The 20,400-nt window shown below is 48.1% G+C and overlaps 2 protein-coding genes across 6 annotated transcripts in view; one reads left to right on the top strand and one right to left on the bottom strand.

Annotated features, from left to right (window-relative positions):
• The first annotated feature begins 1,345 nt into the window (after positions 1-1,345).
• LOC102460158 (sulfotransferase 2B1-like) overlaps positions 1,346-20,400 on the top strand; it is a 189,419-nt gene continuing 170,364 nt past the window's right edge. The window contains exon 1 of one of the 5 annotated variants that reach the window (XM_089770304.1): positions 1,346-1,494. The gene's annotated coding sequence lies outside the window, so the exon portion shown is untranslated. The remainder of the gene's footprint in view (positions 1,495-20,400) is intronic. The other 4 variants (XM_089770305.1, XM_089770300.1, XM_089770303.1 and 1 more) reach the window with 4 other exon arrangements.
• Positions 1,583-11,346, bottom strand: LOC142823407 (DELTA-thalatoxin-Avl1a-like). Its single transcript, XM_089769972.1, has 3 exons — positions 10,931-11,346; positions 9,668-9,813; positions 1,583-2,963 (listed from the first exon to the last, which is right to left on the bottom strand). The coding sequence occupies exons 2-3, from the start codon at positions 9,769-9,771 to the stop codon at positions 2,534-2,536; spliced, it is 534 nt and encodes a 177-aa protein (XP_089626098.1). The 5' UTR covers positions 9,772-9,813; positions 10,931-11,346; the 3' UTR covers positions 1,583-2,533.

Genomic DNA, 20,400 nt, shown 5'->3' with positions numbered 1-20,400 from the left:
GGCCCAGGTGAAACCAATTGAGGCTACCTGGAGACCTATTTAAGAACCCTCCCTGTGGGTGAGGAGAGAGAGAGAGAGAGAGAGATGGGAAGGGAAGGGAAGGGAAGGGAAGGAGTTTGGAGAGTTGTGAGAGTGTGGAGTGAACTGTGGAGGAGTTTGGAGAGAGAAAGACACTGGAGGAGTCAAGAGAACAGCATCAACCTTGTTAAAAGACTACAGGGACACAACAAAACTCAAACCAAGGCGAATAAGCCGTATTACTGTGACTTCTAGACTGTGGGACAGTGGGCTGAACAGGGGCCCAGGAGTGGGACTGACCCTGCCACACTTTACATACAATATTGCTACATGTGTTTTTTCAGAACAGTATTGTTTAGTGAGTTAGGACTTTTCCAAATTTGTACACAAATGATTGCAGCCGTGTGATGAAAGGGGCAAATACAGGCGCACAGACCTGCTGGGGTATGACAGAGGGCTATAAAATCTTGAATGGTGCAGAGAAAGCAAATAGGGAAATGTATTCATGGAATAAGGAGGTGCCATCTTTTCCTAACACAAGAACTAGGGGTCACCAAATGACATTCAAAGGGGCAGGTTTATACCAGACCAAAGGACGTATTTCTTCACAAAGCTCACAGTCCGCCTGTGGAACATGTTGCTGGGCGTGTTGTAAAGGCCAAAATTACAATGGGGTTCAAAAGCGACTTAGACAAGTTCATGAAGGACGACTCCATCAATGGCTACTAGCCAAGGTGGGCAGGGGCCGAAGCCCATTCTCTAGGTGTCTCTAAACCTCTCACTGCCAGAGGCTGGGAGTGGACCACAGGGGATGGGTCACTTGAAGTTGTCCTGCTCTGTTCATTCCCTCTGAAGCATCTGGCACTGGGTTGGGTGGGTGTCACATTACCGAATTGGAGGGAAGCAGCCAGATCGCTGCTGCACCCCTAGGTAGGGGTGTTGGCCCCAGAAATTGGTATAAAAGGGAGCCATGTGGGGTATTGAATGGGAGCTTATCGTTTGTTGATCTTATGTACGCTATTTATGTGAGTGTATAATGTCTATGTGTGTAGGTAGGAATCTGTAATCTGTGTGGAAGCTGAATATTTCTCTGAATGTGGCTAAGCATGGCTATGGACAGGCTGAGTAGCGAAGCCCTGTGGGACAATGGATCTCAATGGGCTATGGACACACCCAAAGAATGGGGTTTGTCACCTGAGAGCAGCCAGCAGGGAACATAGAGATTGGCCTCTGACCAGGTGACTTGCTGCATAGAAGAAGAGGCCAGGAAGGAGGTATAAAGAGGCCATGTGGTCGATGCCATTTTATTCTCAGCTCAGCACTTCATCCCAGAGGCAGCATTGCAGGGATCGAAGAGCCCGGAAGACCTGTGAACCCATCCTGACCCTAGGATGTGCAACAAGAACTTTTAAACTAGCAGCTGTAACATCTCTGCTAGAGCCTGCATCGAGGACTGGGAGATTCGGTGCATGTAACGTTCTATTCTTTAACAACTTTACTCTCATGCTTTTCTTTATTGTAATAATAAACCTTTAGATTTTAGATGCTAAAGGATTGGCTCAGCGTGATTTGTGGGTAAGGTCCAGAGGGTAAATTGACCAGGGATCTGTGGCTGGTTTCTTGGAACCGGACAGAACTTGTTCGGGGTAGGTGGGATTGGGTGCTAGGACCCCCCACCTGTGTATGAGGCCCGGGGCCATCTGGGGCACGGATATTGCTGGGGTATCGGAGGGGTTTTGCTCAGGAGGCTTCAGGCAGGTTGCTGAAGCGCTCTGTGAGACTGGTTTGTGGCCTGTGTGGAGAGGTCACCAGTCTGGGGGCTGTAAGGAGCCCCGGATTCGAGCAATTCGCCCTGAGCGGACGCCCTCAGCTGTGCCCAGACACGGCCCGGTCCGTCACAGTGGGCAATTGTGTTATGATCTTCTGCACCTACCCTTTCCTTGTGTGTTTATAACTTGCCATTCAAGTTGCTTAGCCAATTCTAGTTTTCCTCGTAAGCACACATGCAATCAATAGCAACCTTACACAGCTACACCAAAAGGTCAAGCTCTTCAACATTTATTTTTTAAAAATTCTGTTATCTTTTTAGCATGACTTTTTGCAAAGCTTTATCACCAAGATAAATGCTGAAGCTTCAGGCCTTCATATGCCAACACCTACTATTTCTGAGATTAGGAAATAAGCAGAAAAAAAATACCTTCTTTATAATCCTGCATGCCCAGATACCCCCACACTGAGGAGACAGACATGTACTAGTGCCAAAAAAGAGCAGTTCAGGCTAGCCACCGAGTGCAAACCCAAGAGATCAGGCAAGATGGTACTTGGCTGGCTAGCTCTTCCCACCAACCCCACTGCTCTGGCCATTTTTAGTGGCCTCGCATGAGCAGAGCTAACGCAAGGTTGTCTACACAGGCTGGGAGAAAAAAGTCCCTGCCCCTGCCCCCCCACACACACACTCCACCCCAGTCTGTCACACAGGGACACTTGCCTGGGCTGAGTGTATAGCTAGGGCAGGCTAGGATTGTTTTTGCTCAATCTCCACTTTAATGTAGGACTTATAGTTGCTGGTCATGGTGGCTTTCACCTCTATCTCCTGGTTGTGAACCCTCAGTTCCCTAGTACTCCACCCCTGGAGCACCGCTTTCTTGAAGGAGTGGCACTGATAGGGCGGGCCACCGTCGTACATATAGCTGTAGAGGCGCTTCATGCTTTCGAAGTGCTCCCTGCCACTGCAGAGTTCAAGAGCAAACGTGATGCTGTACAAATTGTAGTCAAAGGGGTTGGAGAACATGATGGCCAGGGTGAAGGTATCGGACTCATAGCTCAGCGCCCCCACACTTCCGCGGGCAGTGTATCTAGTTTTCACAAACACGCTTCTCCCCGAGGAGCCAGGGCAGATTTCAAGTGTTGGCTCCGTCCATACGTAGCCACTCTTACAGTAAGTCCTGGAGGAACAGACAACAGGGCACCTCATCACACAGTATCCCTGACAATAATTAACAGCAGGAGACCCCTGACCCTGGGGCTGAGGTGGGTCACAGCGTCTCAGCTCTTCTACAGAGAGATGCACAGCACATCGCTGGACAAGGGAGCATGACCCAACTTGGGCCAAGCCCAGGGCAGAGGGGCCTTTCCTGAATGACCAAGGAATAAGGGAGCAGAGATAAGGTAAGTGGGAACTGACCCTCCCACCCAACCCAGGCTGGGCTCTGCCCCTATCCCTGCCAGTACCCTGCTCACACAGCACCAGCCTGCCTGGGGGAAGCTGTGGCTGCAGAGCCTGGGCTGAGCAGGTGGAGCCCAGCAGGTTCTAGGATGGGCAAGGAGGAGACCTCCGGTCTGGGAGGCAGCAGCAGCCAGGATGGATCTAAGAAGAGGAGCAGGCACAGCTGCCCCACTAGGCTGCACATGATGGAGCTGGCTCAGGGGACAGAGTCCCTCTAAGCTGCGTGGCAGCACAGCCCCATAGCTGCTTAATCAGCCCTGCCCAGTCAGATGCTCAGGGCTCTGTGCAGGGCGCTGCCTGGCTGAGCGGAGCTGATTAAGCAGCTGCAGGGCCGTGCTGCCACTCAGTGTAGAGGGAACACTTGTGGGGAAGCTCTAGGTGGCAGGGTGTTTCTTGGAGGCTCTGGGTTGTTACTGGGGTGGCAGGAGGCTCTAGGCAACAGGGTTTTTACTTGGGAGGATAGAAAGGGGGTGTCAGGGTGCCAGAGCTTACATTGGGGTTCTGGTTTATCCTTGGGCAGGGGTGAGGAACCTTTCTTGGGTCGGGAGCTGCTGATCCACAGAAAAATTAGTCACGGGCCACATACACATATCACCTGTTCAGCCAAAAATAGTCTGAAATGCAGTTGTTTTGGTTGACTTGGCTCCTTTTACTATGTTGGTCAGTTTGTTGTTGGTGTGTTGTTTTGGTTTGATTTGATTTTTTTCATGTTCAGGAGTTTTATAGTTGCTATTGCTTCTCAGGTTTAGATTGGCTCCTGGAGTCCACCCACCTCTGGATCCCACCAATCAGAATGAAAGTTTAAAAGATTTACACTGATTTGACTGAAGTCCCTCTAACGAAAATGCCCCTTCCCCTCCCAACCAGATTGTGCGTGCTTACAACGTACAGGTCATTGTTAAGGGACTACAGTTCCATTTGCTTCCTTTATCTTATGAGTTTAGGATCATGAGAATCCCCACTGCCAGAAGACTGGCTTAGGGTTAGTGACAGAGTTAGGGTCAGTGATAGGGTTAGGGTGAGCATTAGGGATAGGATTAAAGACAGGGCGAGGGATAGCAATACAGACTGAGTTAGGGTTAGCGTTATGGTTAGGGTTAGTGATAGCATTAGAGTTAGGTTATGTATACAAATAGGGTCAGGATTAGCATTAGGATTAGAGATACGGATAGGGTTGAGGTTAGGGCTAGAGTTAGTGAAAGGGTTAGAATTGTTAGGATTAGAGCTATGTTTTAGGGTGAGGTTTATTATTAGGGTTAGGGATAGGATTAGGATTAGTGTTTAGGTTAGGATTAGGGATACCATTTGGTTAGGATTAGGGTTAGGGTTTGTTTTAGGGGTTAAGGTTAGGGTTAGGGTTAAAGTTAGGAATAAATTTAGGATTATGGTTAGCATTAAGGATTAGAGTTAGTGTTAGGGTTAGGAATAGTGTTTGGTTACTGTTAAATTTAGGGTTAGAGTTAGGATTAGTGTGTAGGGTTATTTTAGGATTAGGGTTAGAGATCACATTTGGTTAGGGTTAGGTTCAAGGTTAGGATTAGGTTTACCATTAGTTTTAGGGTTTTGGTTGAGAGTGAGGTTAGGGATAGCATTTGATTAGGGCTAGGGATCATAGGCATGCGTAGCACATTTCATTAGGGTGTGCACCCAGGGAATTTTTTTTTAAAGGTGAACATTTATTGAATACTCAATAAAGGACATTATTTTTATTCATCAAAGAAACTAAAACTTAACTAAACTTATTTTTTTAATTAACAACTAAACTTTACTTAAAAGAGCGTATCATATGATTAAATTAAAATGCAAAGCCACTTTTTTTGAGACATTAGGGTGTGCCTGGGCACACCAGGCACACCCCCTGTGCACGCCTATGTTAAGGATGGTGAAATGGTTAGTTTAGTGTTAGAGATAGGGATAGGCTTGGGCTTGGGCTTGGGTTTGGGGCTAGGGTTAGGTTTGAGGTAGAGTTAGATTTAGGGTTACGTTTTAGGATTAGGAATCGGGATGGGGATAGGGTTTGGTTTAGTGTTTGTTGAGGGTTAGGGTTAGGATTTCAGATAGGATTTGGTTATGGTTAGCATTAGAGTTAGGGCTGGGAATAGAGATAGGATTAGGGTTAGTGTTAGAGTTTAAGGTTAGGGTTAGGATTAAGGTTCAGGGTAGTGTTAGGGTTATGATTAGTTTTAGGATTAGGGATAGCATTTGGTGAGGGTTAGGGTTAGATCTGGGATTAGGATTAGGATTAGGGTTAGGATTAGGGCTAGTGTTAGGGTTACGGTTACCGATAGGATTAGGAATAGTTATAGGGCTAGGAATAGGGTTAGCATGAAGTGTATGCTTAGGGATAGGGATAAGGCTAAATTCAGCCTTAAAATAAGGGTTATGTTTAGGATTAGGTTTAATTTAGGTTTAGCATTAGGGATAGATTTAGGATTTGGTTTAGGATTAGGGTTAAGATTAGTGTTAGGGTTGGGTGTAGGGTTAATGTTAGGGTTAAGGCTAGGGTTTGGTTTAGGTTATGGTTAGGGTTAGGGTAAAAATTAAAGGGATTCTGTCAGTGTTTTAGGGCTAGAGTTAGGTTCAGGGTTATAGCTAGGGCTTGGGTTAGGGTTAGGGTTAGTGTTAGGTTAGCATATAGGGTTAGATTTGGGTTAGGGTTAGGTGCAAAGTCAGGATTGGGGTCTTTAGGGTTAGGGATAGCATAAGGCTTTGGTTTAGGGTTAGGGTGACGGTTATGAATAGAGTTAGAGGTGTTGCATAAAAATGCCTCCACCTAAGCTTACTTGATTTATATACATGGATTTTCTGAAACTACACTAAAGTGTAAGGTCTAAGGTTTTAAACTGCAACTCATTGTGATCTTTGTCAAACTTTGAAATCTTTGTGCCTCTCAGAAATTTACTGTAAGCTGCAACTTTGTAATCTTTGTATGCTTGCTTGTAACTTTCTCTAAACTGCATTCTCCTCTGAGTGAATGGAGACAAAGTGTGAGTATGTTTGAAGAAGACTAGGAACAATGGACCACATGGCAATGAGTCATCACAGTCTGGGCATGCTCCCTGCTGGATAAAAGGAAGTCTGGGCATGCTCCCTTATGACGAGGTGAATGAGTCACAGGAGCCATTCAGACACAATATAAAAAGAGGGAGCAGATATGAGACTCTTTTTCTCTTCCCTTCTCCTGAGAAGCTCCTCTCTAGTGTCTTTCCTCCTAACCAGCTTCCTCAGCCATTATAAGCAGACAGACTCTCCAGGATCTGCATGTCTTGGCTCCTTCTGCAATCCATATGCCTGTGTAAGTGTGTGAGTGCCTGAGGGCAGGAATGAATGGGTGTGAATGAGTGAGTGAATGAATGAATGAATTAGACACCACTCTCTACAGAAAACCCACCGACTCATACAGTTACCTACATGCTTCCAGCTCCCATCCAGAACACACCACACAATCCATCGTCTATAGCCAAGCCCTTCGATACAACCGCATCTGCTCTAATCCCACTGACAGAGACCAGAAGCTTCAGGATCTCTACCAAGCATTTATAAACCTCAACTACCCACCCAGAGAAAGAAAAAAGCAAATTGAAAGAGCCAGACGAATACCTAGAAACCATCTACTTCAAGACAGACCCAAGAAAACCAACAATAGAACACCACTTGTCATCACCTACAACCCCCAACTTAAACCTGTCCAACACATTATCAATAAACTACAGCCTATATTGGAACAGGATACCATACTCAAAGAGGCTCTGGGAGACAGACCCATAGTCTCCTATAGACAACCACCTAACCTCAAGATGATTCTTACCAACAACCACAGGACATACCACACTAATACCAACCCTGGTACCTTCCCTTGCAACAAACCCCGTTGCCAGCTTTGTCCACATATTCATTCTGCTGATACCATTATTGGACCTAACCAAGTGAGTTATAAGATCAAGAACACATATTCCTGCGCATCCAGAAATATAATCTATGCTATCATGTGCCGAAAGTGTCCGTCTGCTATGTACATTGGACAAACATCTCAGACACTTCGCCAAAGGATTAATGCCCACAAAACAGATATCAGACAAGATCACAAAGAGAAAACAGTTTCTTGCCATTTTAACCAGAAAGGACACTCTCTCAATGACTTAACCACCTGCATTCTGCTACAAAGACCTTTTACATCTGCACTTGAAAGGGAATCCTCTGAACTGTCATTCATGTTAAAATTCGACACTTTCCAAAAAGTTCAAATGTTTGTTGAGTCCTATCTCACCCATTACCAAGATAGTTTCCCCAATTATCACCTCTAATACCATTAACTCACAAACATCCCACTCTCCCTACCTCTAATATCATCAATTCACAGACACTTTCCTTCCTTCCTTCCCCTCCCCCTGCGTCCCCCTCCTGTTCTGCAATGTGATTTGTCCTTTTCATATTTGTTCATTTTTTTAAATTGTATCCTTTGGTGTATATATGGTTGTGACTACTTTCTTCCACTATTTGATCTGAGGAAGTGGGTCTGGCCCACGAAAGCTCATCATCTAATAAACCATCTTGTTAGTCTTTAAAGTGCTACATTGTCCTGCATTTTGCTGGAGGGTGTGTGTGTGTGTGTGAGAGAGAGAGAGAGAGCTCTGTATCTTCTTCAGTTTAAACCTTTGGTGGCTGCTCTCTCCTCTTTAGTTTTACCTAGTGGCAATAAACCCACACTAGTGTAACCCTGGGTAGTCTCCAGTGAGAATGTGTTTGGGGTAACAAGAGGTAGGGCTAGGGTAAGGGTTAGAGTTAGGGAAAGAGGGTTAGAGAGAGGGTTAGGGATAAGGTTCAGTTAAGGATAGCATCAGGGTTTGGGTTAAGGCTAGTGTTAGGGTTATGGTTATGGTTAGTGTTAGAGTTCAGGTAGAGTTTAGTGTGAGGGTAGTGTTGGGATAGCATTTGGTTATGGTTAGAGTTAGCGTTTAGGTTTGGTTTAGGATTACGGTTAGGGATAGGGCTAAAGATATGATTAGGGTCAGGAATACAGATAGGGTTAGGGTTAGGGTTAGGGTTAGGGTTAAGGAAAGATTTGAATTAGGGGTAGGAACAGGGAATGGGTTAGAGTAGGGTTAGGGTTACGGCTTAGGGTTAGGAATAGGGATAGAATTAGGTTTACAGTTACGCTGCATCATGATTGGCATGATTTTTCGGAAATGCTTTTAACGGAAAAGTTTTCTGTTAAAAGCATTTTCGGAACAGAGCGTCTAGATTGGCATGGACACTTTTCCACAAAAGCACTTTTTGCGGAAAAGCGTCCATGCCAATCTAGATGCGCTTTTCCACAAAAAAGTCCCGATCACCATTTTCGCGATCAGGGATTTTTTGCGGAAAACAAATCTGAGCTGTCTACACTTTGTGCAAAAGGGACTTTTGCCAGAACAGGAGCAGAATAGTATTTCTGCAAGAAGCACTGATTTCTTACAGTAGGAAGTCAGTGCTTTTGCAGAAATTCAAGCGGCCAGTGTAGACAGCTGGCAAGTTTTTCCAGAAAAGCGGCTGATTTTCCGGAAAAACTGGCCAGTCTAGACACAGCCTTAGTGTTTAGGGTTACGGTTAGGATGCAGTTAGGTTTAGGAGTAGGGATTGTGTTTGGCAAGAGTTATGGTTAGATTTTGGATTAAAGTTAGGGTTAAGGTTAGTGTTAGGGATAGGGTATGGGTTAGGAATAGGGTTAGCATTAGTGTTAGGGATAGGGATAGAAATAAAGTTAGGGTTACGTTTAGGGTTAGAACTAGGGTTAGGGTGAGAGTTAGTATTGTGGGTGTCCTGTCCATGTTTTAAAAAATTGTTGAAATTCTGGAGAGTGGAAGGATAAGATGCAAGCTTATCCCTATCCCTATTCCTATCCCTAATCCCGGCTGCTGAGTCTGGGAGTCAGTGTGTGAAGGGAGTAAAGTCTCTCTCGCCCCTGTAGATGCTGCACAGGAGGAAGAACTAAGCTTCCCCCAAGGGGCTGCGCTGGTTTCGGGTGAGACACTCCCAGCCCTGCAGACACCATGTGGAGGGGGAGGGAATCCCCCACATGCACATCCCCAAGCCTCAGTAGCGACATTTAAATGGTGAAGTTCCATTCCAGACTCGGTGCATTATCTGCCATGTCACTGAACAGTCATGAAACTGCATGAAATCTTGGCAGTTACACAGCTATTGGATAGTCCCCAGGGGTGGGGCTGGTAGCCAGTGAGCTTCCAAGCCCACTCCCAGGGAGCCCCTTGGCACCCAGTCTGGAAGGGGTGGGGAGAGAGAGAAGGCAGGGGAGGTATATGGGAGTGGGTGGATGGATGGAGGAGGTGTATGGGAATGGCAGACAGACACTCGATAGCAGGCATGTACCCCACACCCTGGCCAGTCCATAGAGGCGTGTAGAGGGGGCCATGGAAACTCGCTCACCTGGGTTTCTCGAGAGTCACATTTTTGGTTTTGTTGCTTATCTCGATGCCCACACACCTGCCAACGTTCAGCTCCGCCACTTCCTTCTCAATGGTCGTCATCATGCAGCACTGAGGAACTGTTCAGCAGCAGCCTCTACAGAGCCCCTGTGGGAGAAGAGCCAACTCACTCCCCTGCCAGCCCTGGCTGCATGGGCCTCCTGCCAGCCGGGTCACACAGCGCCCTTGGTCTGCAGGGCAGGGCTGTGCACGGGCAGGATGTAGGGGGTGGAAGGGCTACAAAGGAACCCTGGCTAAGGAAGGAGGGGCAGAGCCAGCACAACGACGCGGGACGCTCACTGCTGCCCCTGTGGGTTACTTGCTGGCTCTCGGGCTGGCCTGCTCCTTACAGGGATCTACACAACCTGTCTCAGTGGAGGAAGGGGGCCCAGACACCTCTGCCGTAGCTCAATGGGTACCCCGGGCCCTCGGGACGTTATCACGTTTATACAATTAACCAATAAACCTGGGCTCATTGGTTATTCCAAAAGGATACACTCCACCCCTCCCCCTTGCTGCCTCTGTATCATAGGCATATCACAGGCAATAGGGCGGGAAGGGCAGGCAGGAGCCGGTATGCGCAGGGAGCCAGCTCTCTGCGGCTGCCAGCTACTGCAGAGCCACCTCTCCCCCACCCTGCCTCCCACAGAGCTGGGACACATGGGAAGTCGACTCCCTGCGTGTAGCAGTTCCCATGGATCCACCTCCCCACATGCTGCTGTCAGAGGCAGCCAGGTGGGGGGACAAGCGGAAGACAGTTTAAAAGCCAGTTTCTGCCTGTATGTAAACACGTGAGCATGGCAAAGTTCAGCAGTTCCATGTTTACAACAATAAACTTTTGTTGACAACCCGGCCAGGCCCAGGAACCAGACCTGGTGCTGGGGACACAAGGAATATGCATTGTCTGTGTCTGGGGACACAGACATCCAGCCTGCTCCTCCGCTTGGCCGGGCACCAGCCTCCAGGGAGTGGCCGGGGCCAGGTGCAAAGCCCAAGCTGAGAAGGGCCCGTTGTAGGGACCCCGGCAGTGGGAGGGGCAGGGTTTGTCTCCAGCAGCTCTTTGAGGTTTCCCCTGAAGAGGTGACTCGGCTTCCCATTGGTGGAGATAACGGAGGCGTCGGGAGACAATAATTGAACCACAGTGGACACTGAGATTCAAAAAGTTAAAGCGTCATAGCCCCTCTGCCACAAATCACCACCATTAGATTTCAAATCCACAAATCACCTCTAATCAAGCTCCAGAGTTTTACAGCTAGCATGTTTCTCATTCTTCCTGGCAGCAGAGGTAGGTTGTTATCAGGGTAATTTTTGTTGGTTTGTGTGTTCACGCATGAAATCGACGTTTGCTGCTATTCCCTGATTAAAATCTCATCCTTTCGAGCCTACAACAAAACAGCAGCTGTGGATGCACTCGGACAGCCCTGCTGAGGGGCAACGGGAACCGACGTACCTGGGACTGTCGCAGATCAACAGCCTTCTGCTGGCGAGGTCCCTTGGGTGCTTCCAGATTCTCTCTGTCCTCAGATGTAGCGGCTCTTGCCGGTTTTGTAGGAAGGCAGAGTCCAGCCCCCGGGTCTAAAGACCACAAGCCTCTCACAGCATTTATGGGAAAACAGCTGGTGACTGTGCTGATCAACCACAGGAAAGCACCACAGTCAAATGAAGAAGAGGTGACAGAAGGGAGCAATGCTAGATGGCTCATTGAGAAGACGTTGTAGTTTAACTGTTTAATTACAGCACTCAGGGCAGTGGGTTTGTAGACATTGTGGTGGTTCCCAGACTGTGTCCACGTCCCTCCTGTCCTCCCCCACCCCCCCGACCTGTCTGAGGCTCTGGGAGGGTATGTCTACACTACAAAGTTAATTCAAACTAGCAGCTGTTAGTTTAAATTAACTTTAATAGGGGCTACACATACAAACCGCTAGTTCGAACTAGCGGAGCGCTTAATTCGAACTAGATAAACCTCATTCCACGAGGACTAACGCCTAGTTCGAATTAAGTAGTTCGAATTAAGGTTTGTGTAGCCACTTAGTTCAAACTAGTGGGAGGCTAGCCCTCCCCAGCTTGCCCTGGTGACCACTCTGGGCCAAACCAGAAAAACTCTTCTGCCCCCCTTCCAGCCCTGGAGCCCTTAAAGGGGCAGATTCTGGCCACAGTGCCTGTGCCAGGTGCAAGCCTGCCAGCATCCAGCCAGCAGACCCTGCACCTGGCACACCATGAGCCAGCCACCCGCTGCCACCCAGCCCTCTGCCTCTTCCGAGGACCAGGTTGGCGGCTCTCAGGAGTCTGCCAGGGACCGAAAAAGATGGGTGCCCACCTAGTCTAGTGCGGAGATCACGGATTTCACTGAGGTTTGGGGGAGGCCTCCAACGCCCACGATCTCTGCACTAGGCACAGGAATGCGGCCGTCTACAGCTCTGCCAGCCTGGCCACCAGAGGCCACATGCGCAGCCAGGAGCAGGTGCGCTGCAAAATTAAAGACCTGCAGCAGGCCTACTCCAGGGGCTCCCAACCAGGGGTTGACACCTGCCCTCATTATGAGGCCCTGGACCACATCCTGGGGTCTCACACAGTCCGTGCCCCCTGGGTTGTGATTGACCCCGGGGCAGAGAGCCCAACCCCTGAAACGGGAAGAGGAGGAAGATGAGGAGGACAACAGCCAGGAGCCGCAGGAGCCTGCAGGTAGCCTGCCCAGCACCCAGGACCCCCGAGTCATCCCACAGAGCCCATCAGCTGTGTCATCTGAGGCCGGGGAGGGCTCCACATGTGAGTGCCGTCATGGTTCCCTTATGTGTGTGTGAGGCGGGGGGGGCCAAGGGACTGTGCACCTGGGCCTTGCCCACCATGGAGCAGCAGCTGGGTGTCATGCAGGGGCCCTGGCCCGTTCCCCACACTCCGACCTCGCCTTGCAGAGGGGGGCTGGGTTTCACCCACCTTGTCCCCAGGGAGAACTGACCACTGCTCTTGTTTCACCAGAGCCGCAGCATCTGTGAGTGCAGGGCACACCACCCTGCTGGGACCAGCCAACTGCATCTGGGCCAGCAGGCGCACCAGGAACCAGGAGGACTACAAACAGCGGCACATGTGGCTACTGGGGCAGCAGCTCCGCAACCAGGACCTGCGGATATGGCAGCAGAGCTTGCAGGCGCTGGAGGAGCAGGGCCATGACCTCTGAGGCCACCTCCAGAACCTGGTGGACAGGTTCCTGCCTCCTCCTGCTCCAGCCCCTGCAGCCACCCCAGCTCTCGCTCCTCCTCCCACCCCTGCTCCCACCCCTGCTTCCTCTGCCTCCCCGTCCCTCCTGCCTCACCCTCCACACCCACCCCCCCCCCCCCCCCCCGACGCCCCTGTACTCGCAGTGCTGTGAGATGGGAGAGCCAGCAGGACTCCCAAGCCCTGAGCTTTCCCTTCCCTTCCTCCCCTTACCTCTCCCTTCCAGCTGCTTCCTCCCAGGTTTGCCCCTCCCCTTTCCCACCCTCATTCCCCCCTTCCTCCATCTCAGTTCTGTGAAATAAACAGACACAGTTGTTGGCAAAACTGGTGTTTTTATTTTACATTAGGAAGGGGGTTAGGGAGGGGAAAGGGGAAGGAGGGGAGGGTGGAAAAGTGGGGCACGCCAGGAAGAGTTCAGTCCTCTTCCTCCTGGAAGCTCTCCCGCGGGGTTTTCCGGATCTGGACAGCCCCCCGCTGGGCCTCCCGGAAGGCGGCGGTGCAGGGCTGCACATACTGGCCAGCTAAGTGTTCCACCTCAGCCATCCAGGCTGGCAGGAAAGCCTCCCCCTTCCACTCACATAAACTGTGTAGCACACAACATGCTGCTACCCCGGGAGGAATATTGTTCTCAGCGAGGTCGAGGTGCATGAGGAGACACCTAAGCCATGCTTTCAGTCAGCCAAAGGCTCCCTCCACCATGATGCAGCCCCTGGTGAGCCTAGCATTGAAGGCCTGGCAGGAAGGGTTGAGGTGCCCCGTGTACAGCTTCATCAGCCAGGGCTGTAAGGGGTAGACCACATCCCCCACCAGGCACACGGGCATGTCCACGTCCCCGACCCTGATGTGGCGGTTGGGGAAGAAGGTCCCGGCGTGCAGCCTCTGCCACATGGTGGAGTTGCGGAACACCCGCGCATCGTGTGCCTTGCCAGACCAGCCCACACTGATGTCCGTGAACTGGCCCCGGTGGTCAGACCCGGCCTGCAGGAGCACGGAGAAGTACTTCTTCCTGTTGATGTAGAGGGAGGCTGTAGCCAGACAGGAACGCCCCTTGTAACATCCATTTTTGCTTGCCTGGAGCATACAGGGCACACAGAGCAGAAGGCCCAGGCTGTGTGACCGTGAATGGCTGTAAACAGAGATACTCCAATTGCTGACCAAGAGGCTGCCAAGGAGTGTCCTTGACTTAACCCATATTGATACGAACACACAGCCGTCTGCGGGGGGAGGAATCTCTCGCCCAGTAAAAAAATGTCTAGTACTCACAATTTAGTTATCTCTCTTGCAAGTGTAAATTAACTTGAAACTTGTTTGTAAGAACTGGCACCACAAAACGGACCAGTACAATTCAGCATCTTAGATAAGAAAGAGGATACGGGCCCCCAGGGGTATATAGATGGGTCCAGCAGCACATTTTCTCTGAGTGTCAATCTACCATCTATCTGCTGGTCGGGTTAGGTGTTTGATCTCCCGAGGTTCCAGAGGGGACGCCCACCTTGTATTCGTCTTTCCTAGGAATTGAGAGACCAGCCCTGGCCTGACACGCTGGAGTCGAGAGGCACAGAAAGGGGTAAAAATTGTACCTGGATGTGGTCCTTTGTTTAAGTATATATATACATAGTGTTAGAGCTCTTTAAAGATTAAGCTGTCACTTGGTACCATTATTTCTATTTTCTATCTTTACCTTTTTCCTGTAATCATTTTTAAGACCTATATATATATATATATATATTTGCTAGCATTTAAGAAATAAAGTAATAGCCATTGTAACCATATGATTTATAAGCCTCTTTAATAAACCTGTAACTGTTTAAGCTTTAACCTGACTCCTTCAGTTGCTGTAATAGAACCAAGCACAATTTAAAAGAACTTCAGCCGGTCATAAAGGGACAGACATAGGGAGAGCTTAGGCGTTTGGATCTGTGTCACTCCCAGGTGACAAGATCCATTGAGGCACCTTTTCAGCCTTTCCTAGGCTGCCCGCTGCGAAGGAACCCCTGTGTTCTAGCAGCTAAAATCTAAGGTGTAATAAGCTCTTCCTATATAACGGGGCGTCTGTTGGCCTGCTGGCCACCCTCTGCGACAGGACCCCGGTCCTAGCAGTAAAGACACGGACGTTAAACCTTTTCTCAGAAACATACACACACACAATGCCCTGACCGTCGGCTGACAGAATTGGCGTAGTCGGCAGGATTGTGTTATTGGTTCACATACAGCAGCATGAAGCCTGTCATGCTGGACATGGATTTTAGCTGTATGGAGAAAGCATTTGCCCAAGAGGGCAACCCTAAATGGGATAAAGAGATTTTAGGGAAAGGCGCTTGCATCTGGCTGTTAAAGGGTGTGTGGCAAGCAGCCTGTACTAGCTACTGGAAGTTAGAAACAGAGCTTATCAGAGTGCAGAGAGAGAGATACGAACTCTGGGAGCAATGCCAGAACCTGGATACCCGGGTGCGAACCCTAAATAAGGACATGGAGCACCTTCAGGAACGGCTCCTCCTGAGGCTAGAGAGGGGAAGGAGAAAGTAATTAATGGAGAAAAATGAGCTTTTGGAGCTGGCTTTAGAACTTTGCTAGCTCAAACCTCCGCCTTCCACTGTAACCAAGATAAAACAGTACAGCATTCCAGCCGAAGCTATGGCTCCGGTCTGTGAACTAATTAAAGATTTGGAAAAATGGGGAATCTTAATTTGTACCTACTCCCCGTATAATTTGCTCAGGAAGCATGCTCGCTGGGAATGAGCCCCTACCCACAAGGAAGCTCTGAGACAGCTGAAAACGAGATACGCACTTATCAGTCTATGGGTCCCATTTCATTTGTACCTTACTATGGGAAACACAGGGATATCCTATGGCAAGAAGGAGAAATGGTACCCCGCCGTCCCATACAGTTTGGCTCGAAGTTATGGCAGGGGTCACAGTCAAATTACTTGCCTTATAAAAAGTGCTTCTGGCAGCCTACACAGCACTAAGAGAAACAGAGGAGCTAACCCAAGCTCAAGCCATAACACTTCACACTCCTCTCCCAATCATTAAGCCCATATTGGAAGGAAAGGAGTTGCCACCGGGAATAGCCCAAAAGAAAATGACTGTCCAAAGATGAGCACTCTATTTACACCACAGACTTTGCTGCAGCATGGATGTTATAAAAACCCTATGCTAAGAAGTTTAAAATTAGTAATAGCTGACTGCAATAATAAACAGTCAGATTTACCTATTGAAAGGAATCAAAAGATGTGAGGGACTAATTAAAAAGCTCACCCTCCTTACCAAATTGATACTGAACAAACCTGTGTCATTGGAAAAAGTCATTTAGCAGAAATCAGGACGGACCATAAGAGGGAAAAGCATGTGAAGGTAAAAAGTGAACTCCAAGGGAGTGTGGAAGGAATTAAGCGATTGTTGTAATATGTGAAGGGAAACCTGCTTTAAAAATGACACCTCGTTTCTTTGCAGCCTCTTTCTTAAGCACTGTGCAAACCATCTAGGCAAAGAAACAATCAACTGTAAACATTTGTCTATGGATACTTTTGTTAAATCTGCAAAGGAAAATTAGGTATTCTACTGAAACTTAATTGGTTAACTGCATAAAGAATGAGTTCTATATATTGTAACTTTATTTTGTAGGTTTCAAATGAACTAGTTTTATTTTGTTTTGGACAATGTCCTCTTGCTTAAAATTGCAAACAGACAAAGCACAAATTAGTTAGTGCTTCTGTTGGGCATTCAACTTTTAAAGTTAAATTTGCTCTCTAAGAAAACCAAGTTATTGTTTTAAGAATCCAAACTCTGAAACTTCACTGTGTCTTTGTTCAAGGCTGAGTTGATAACACTTGTAGCTTGCTCTCAGATCCAAGGTTGTAAGTAGGTGCAGACTGCCTGTCTGTTCTGAAGAGGTGTAAAACCAACTGTCTCTCATAAGTAAGCCTGTAACATTGTACATATGAATCTTTTTAGGAAAATAAAATCTTTTTGCTTGCAGGAACAGTAACTAACCAACACTTTGTGCTAAGGAAAAGCATTATAGCTTCACACATTAAGCCTGATCTGTGGTACAAGAGGGAAAATGAGGCATGCCACTGTTAGGGAGGGCTAGCAACTCTAAGTAATTCGAGGGAGTGGAAGGTCATGAGTACCGATAAAGCGCCGTTCTAAGAAAGTTGTAGCTCACTCACCCATAGAAGTGTTAAGGAACTAGCTGTAACAGGTTCCCCATGCAGATCTTAGGCAGTATTTTAAGTTATAATAGGCCACCCCGATGGGGGTAGAGATGTTTTCTTGTCTTTCAGATCATCAGAAAGTGCTGGTGCCAGCTGAAGAAACAACAAACAACAACAACAACCACTACCACCCATGGTTCTGTGTCATGACACAATAAGTTTGTGTTCTGTCCAAGTTTGTCTTGTGTGTCTTAATTGTAATACGCATTGCAAATATTGTTGTGTGTAAGATATTGTTTTAATGAAAGGATAATTTGAGTAAAGCAAAAGCATGAATTTAAACCAACAAAATTCATAATTGGGCCCAATCAATTGGCAACTCTAAACTTAGTCAATTGGCAACTTTAAACTTTAGTGAAAGGATAATAGTTTGGTAATTGTTTAGGCTAGGAGAATGTTAACAATGTCTCCACAGGTAATTAAAGAAGAAACTGGAAGGAAGCAAGGAGTGCATCACGTGAACAGAAGGACTGGGAGTGAGGTACCAGCCCTCTCTTCCACCGGATTGGTTTTGCTTTAATAGCTCTAGAGCACCAGAGATAATAAGAAATCTATAAGAAACAACACGAGCAAGTAGGACATCAGCATATTTAAGTAAAGATGCCCACAACAATGAGGAAACTAGTAACCTCACCATTGCAATAACAGCTACTTGCCCTGCTACTCATTGGTGCCTGATGCTTTAAAAGGCCTCAAGAATTATGGAATTGCATGGGTTAACAATTAAACATCTGTGAACCATGCTTGATCCTATAAGAGAAACAGTGACTCTAGTAAACGTAACCTCCTTCAAGTTACATACATAGGAAAAATACACGCTAATAGCAATAGGGAATACACGGCCTTGGGCTGCCCCTCATTCACACTGAATTATTTTGTTTATTGTAATAACATGAACGCTACGAGGACAAAGAATACACAGTCCTGAGTTAAAGTTTGTGTAGAATATTGCGGGAAAGAAGCTAAACACTAACATTAGGCCACTAAAGTTGGACCTACTGACTCCTACTGGGGCTTACCACTTAAAGCCCAGACAAAGGTAACCCCTGAGGCATGGCTGTCATTTGTTAAACAATGGCCATTGCTAACTTGCTCTCATTTAGATATTATTAACCAGGACTTTGAGGACAAAATAGAGCCTCCCAATTGTGCATCATGCCCTGAACAGACCCCTGTCCCAGAACCAGGACAACTGTCACTGGTCCTTACCTTGGTGATGTTCCACACTGGTATAGACCAGCTGTGTGCTAGACTGGCTAATCAAATTGGCAAGTGCCTAATTAAGCAATGATGGGCCTTAGCAGATACCATCGCAGATTGGTTTAGGCCTGAAAACCCTGTCAGCAACACTTATGTCATAGCCTAGAAATTGTATAGAATCCAGGCTGGTAGATGCAGTAATATCCAGTGCCCGTGGAGGACTAGACACCAGCCAAGCCAACCGACTGATCCTGTATAGTTTGAAGGATCTGTCCAGCTCTGTGTCCACTTCACTAGACCTAACCAAATATTTGGACCAGAGACTAATTAGATTGTTAATTAATGGAACTAAATTAAAGAATTAGAAGGCCAGTGTTGAAGAATAGGATAGCTTTGACCACCCTGCCCTTATGGTGGTGAGTCCCCATCTCCCCCGTGCCTACCCATGGGAGTGGGGAAGTAAAGAATCCATGAGGACCCAAAGGCCCACAGATGGCAAATGGAAAAACAGCTTAGATACTGTGGTGCAAAAATTAAACAATTGGCAGACCCCTACAGGCAGTTCGATCAGTAAGAGATTCTTCCCTACAGGGAGAACACCTCCTAGCCCCACTGTACCACTCAAAGATTTTAAATATGCACCCGGAGACACTGTGGTAATCAAACACCCCAGTTTAAGAATGTAAATCCACGTACTGCACTCCCACAAGGGAAAAGGAGTCTGGACCACTGCAGACGTTGGGCTAACACCAATAACCATTACTGAGGCTTGGATTGTATCCAAGACCAGCAAACCTTATGTTTTATTACAGGAAACTGAGGCAATGGCCCTGAACAGTGCTCCAGTGGGATGGATCCCTCCCAACGCTGGTGTGGATCTGGAAAACCACCATGAACTTTTTGTATATATACCGCTTGCTGTTATAGCGCTTGCAATCGCTGTTGCTGGTTATAGACTGAACTATAGAAAAAAAAATCTAAGCTGAAGCAAGACATGGTACTCCAACTCGCCATGGTCTTCTTCCTCATTCCAACTGCTACTGCTGTACCAGAACACCTTACTTGACTCCTCTACTGGACTGGGAATCGAGTTTGTCCCTCTCAGCCCAAACAACTGGTGGAACAAGAGCAACATCTTCCAATGGAGACCGGTATGGTTCGATGACAGCGACCACCGCAATTCTCAAAATAACTTTGGGGGGAGGCAAGGGAAGTGGCAACGGATGGTATGGGGTAAGACATGCTGTAACTAAGAATGTAAACATCTCATGGCTAAATTGGGGTATGTCTACACTACAGCGCTAATTCGAACTAACTTAGTTCGAATTAGTTAATTCGAACTAAGCTAATTCGAACTAATGGATCCAGACTAAAAAACTAGTTCGAATTACAGGCAGTCCCCGGGTTACGTACAAGATAGGGACTGTAGGTTTGTTCTTAAGTTGAATCTGTATGTAAGTAGGAACTGGCGTCAGCCGCTACTGAAACTGATCAGTTTCAACCGCGGCTGAATCTGGACGCCAGTTCTGACTTACATACGGATTCAACTTAAGAAACCCAAGCATCCCCAAGTCAGCTGCTGCTGAAACTGATCAGCGGCTGATTCCAGAAAGCCTGGGGCAGAGCCTCGGGCTACCCCCAGGGGTAGGCAGGAAAAGCCTGGTCTGCTGGCGGGGGGCACTAGCTGCCCCCCCCCAGCAGACCAGGGAGATGGGGGTGGCGGGACCGCCCAAATCCTCCACGGCTTTGCTCCATCTCCCTGGTCTGCTGACCTGGGAGATGTGGAGCAAAGCCGCAGAGCATGTGGGCAGTGGGACAGTCCAGGTGCGCCTGTGCTGTCCCGCTGCGGAAGTGCTCCAAGGCTTTGCTCCCCATCTCCCTGCAGACCAGGAAGACGGGGAGCAGCTTTTCTCGCCCCGGAGGACGGGGGCGGCGGACTGCGGCGCATCTGGGCATCCTGCCGCTCCCGTCCTCCGGGACGAGAAAAGCCCCGTTCGTAACTGCGGATCCGACATAAGTCGGATCCGCGTAACTCGGGGACTGCCTGTAGCGTTTTGCTAATTCG

The sequence above is a fragment of the Pelodiscus sinensis genome, chromosome 18, assembly GCF_052426305.1.
Source record: "Pelodiscus sinensis isolate ZL-2025 chromosome 18, ASM5242630v1, whole genome shotgun sequence".
NCBI classification, from domain to species: domain Eukaryota; kingdom Metazoa; phylum Chordata; order Testudines; family Trionychidae; genus Pelodiscus; species Pelodiscus sinensis.
This window is presented reverse-complemented; position numbering and strand designations above follow the sequence as displayed.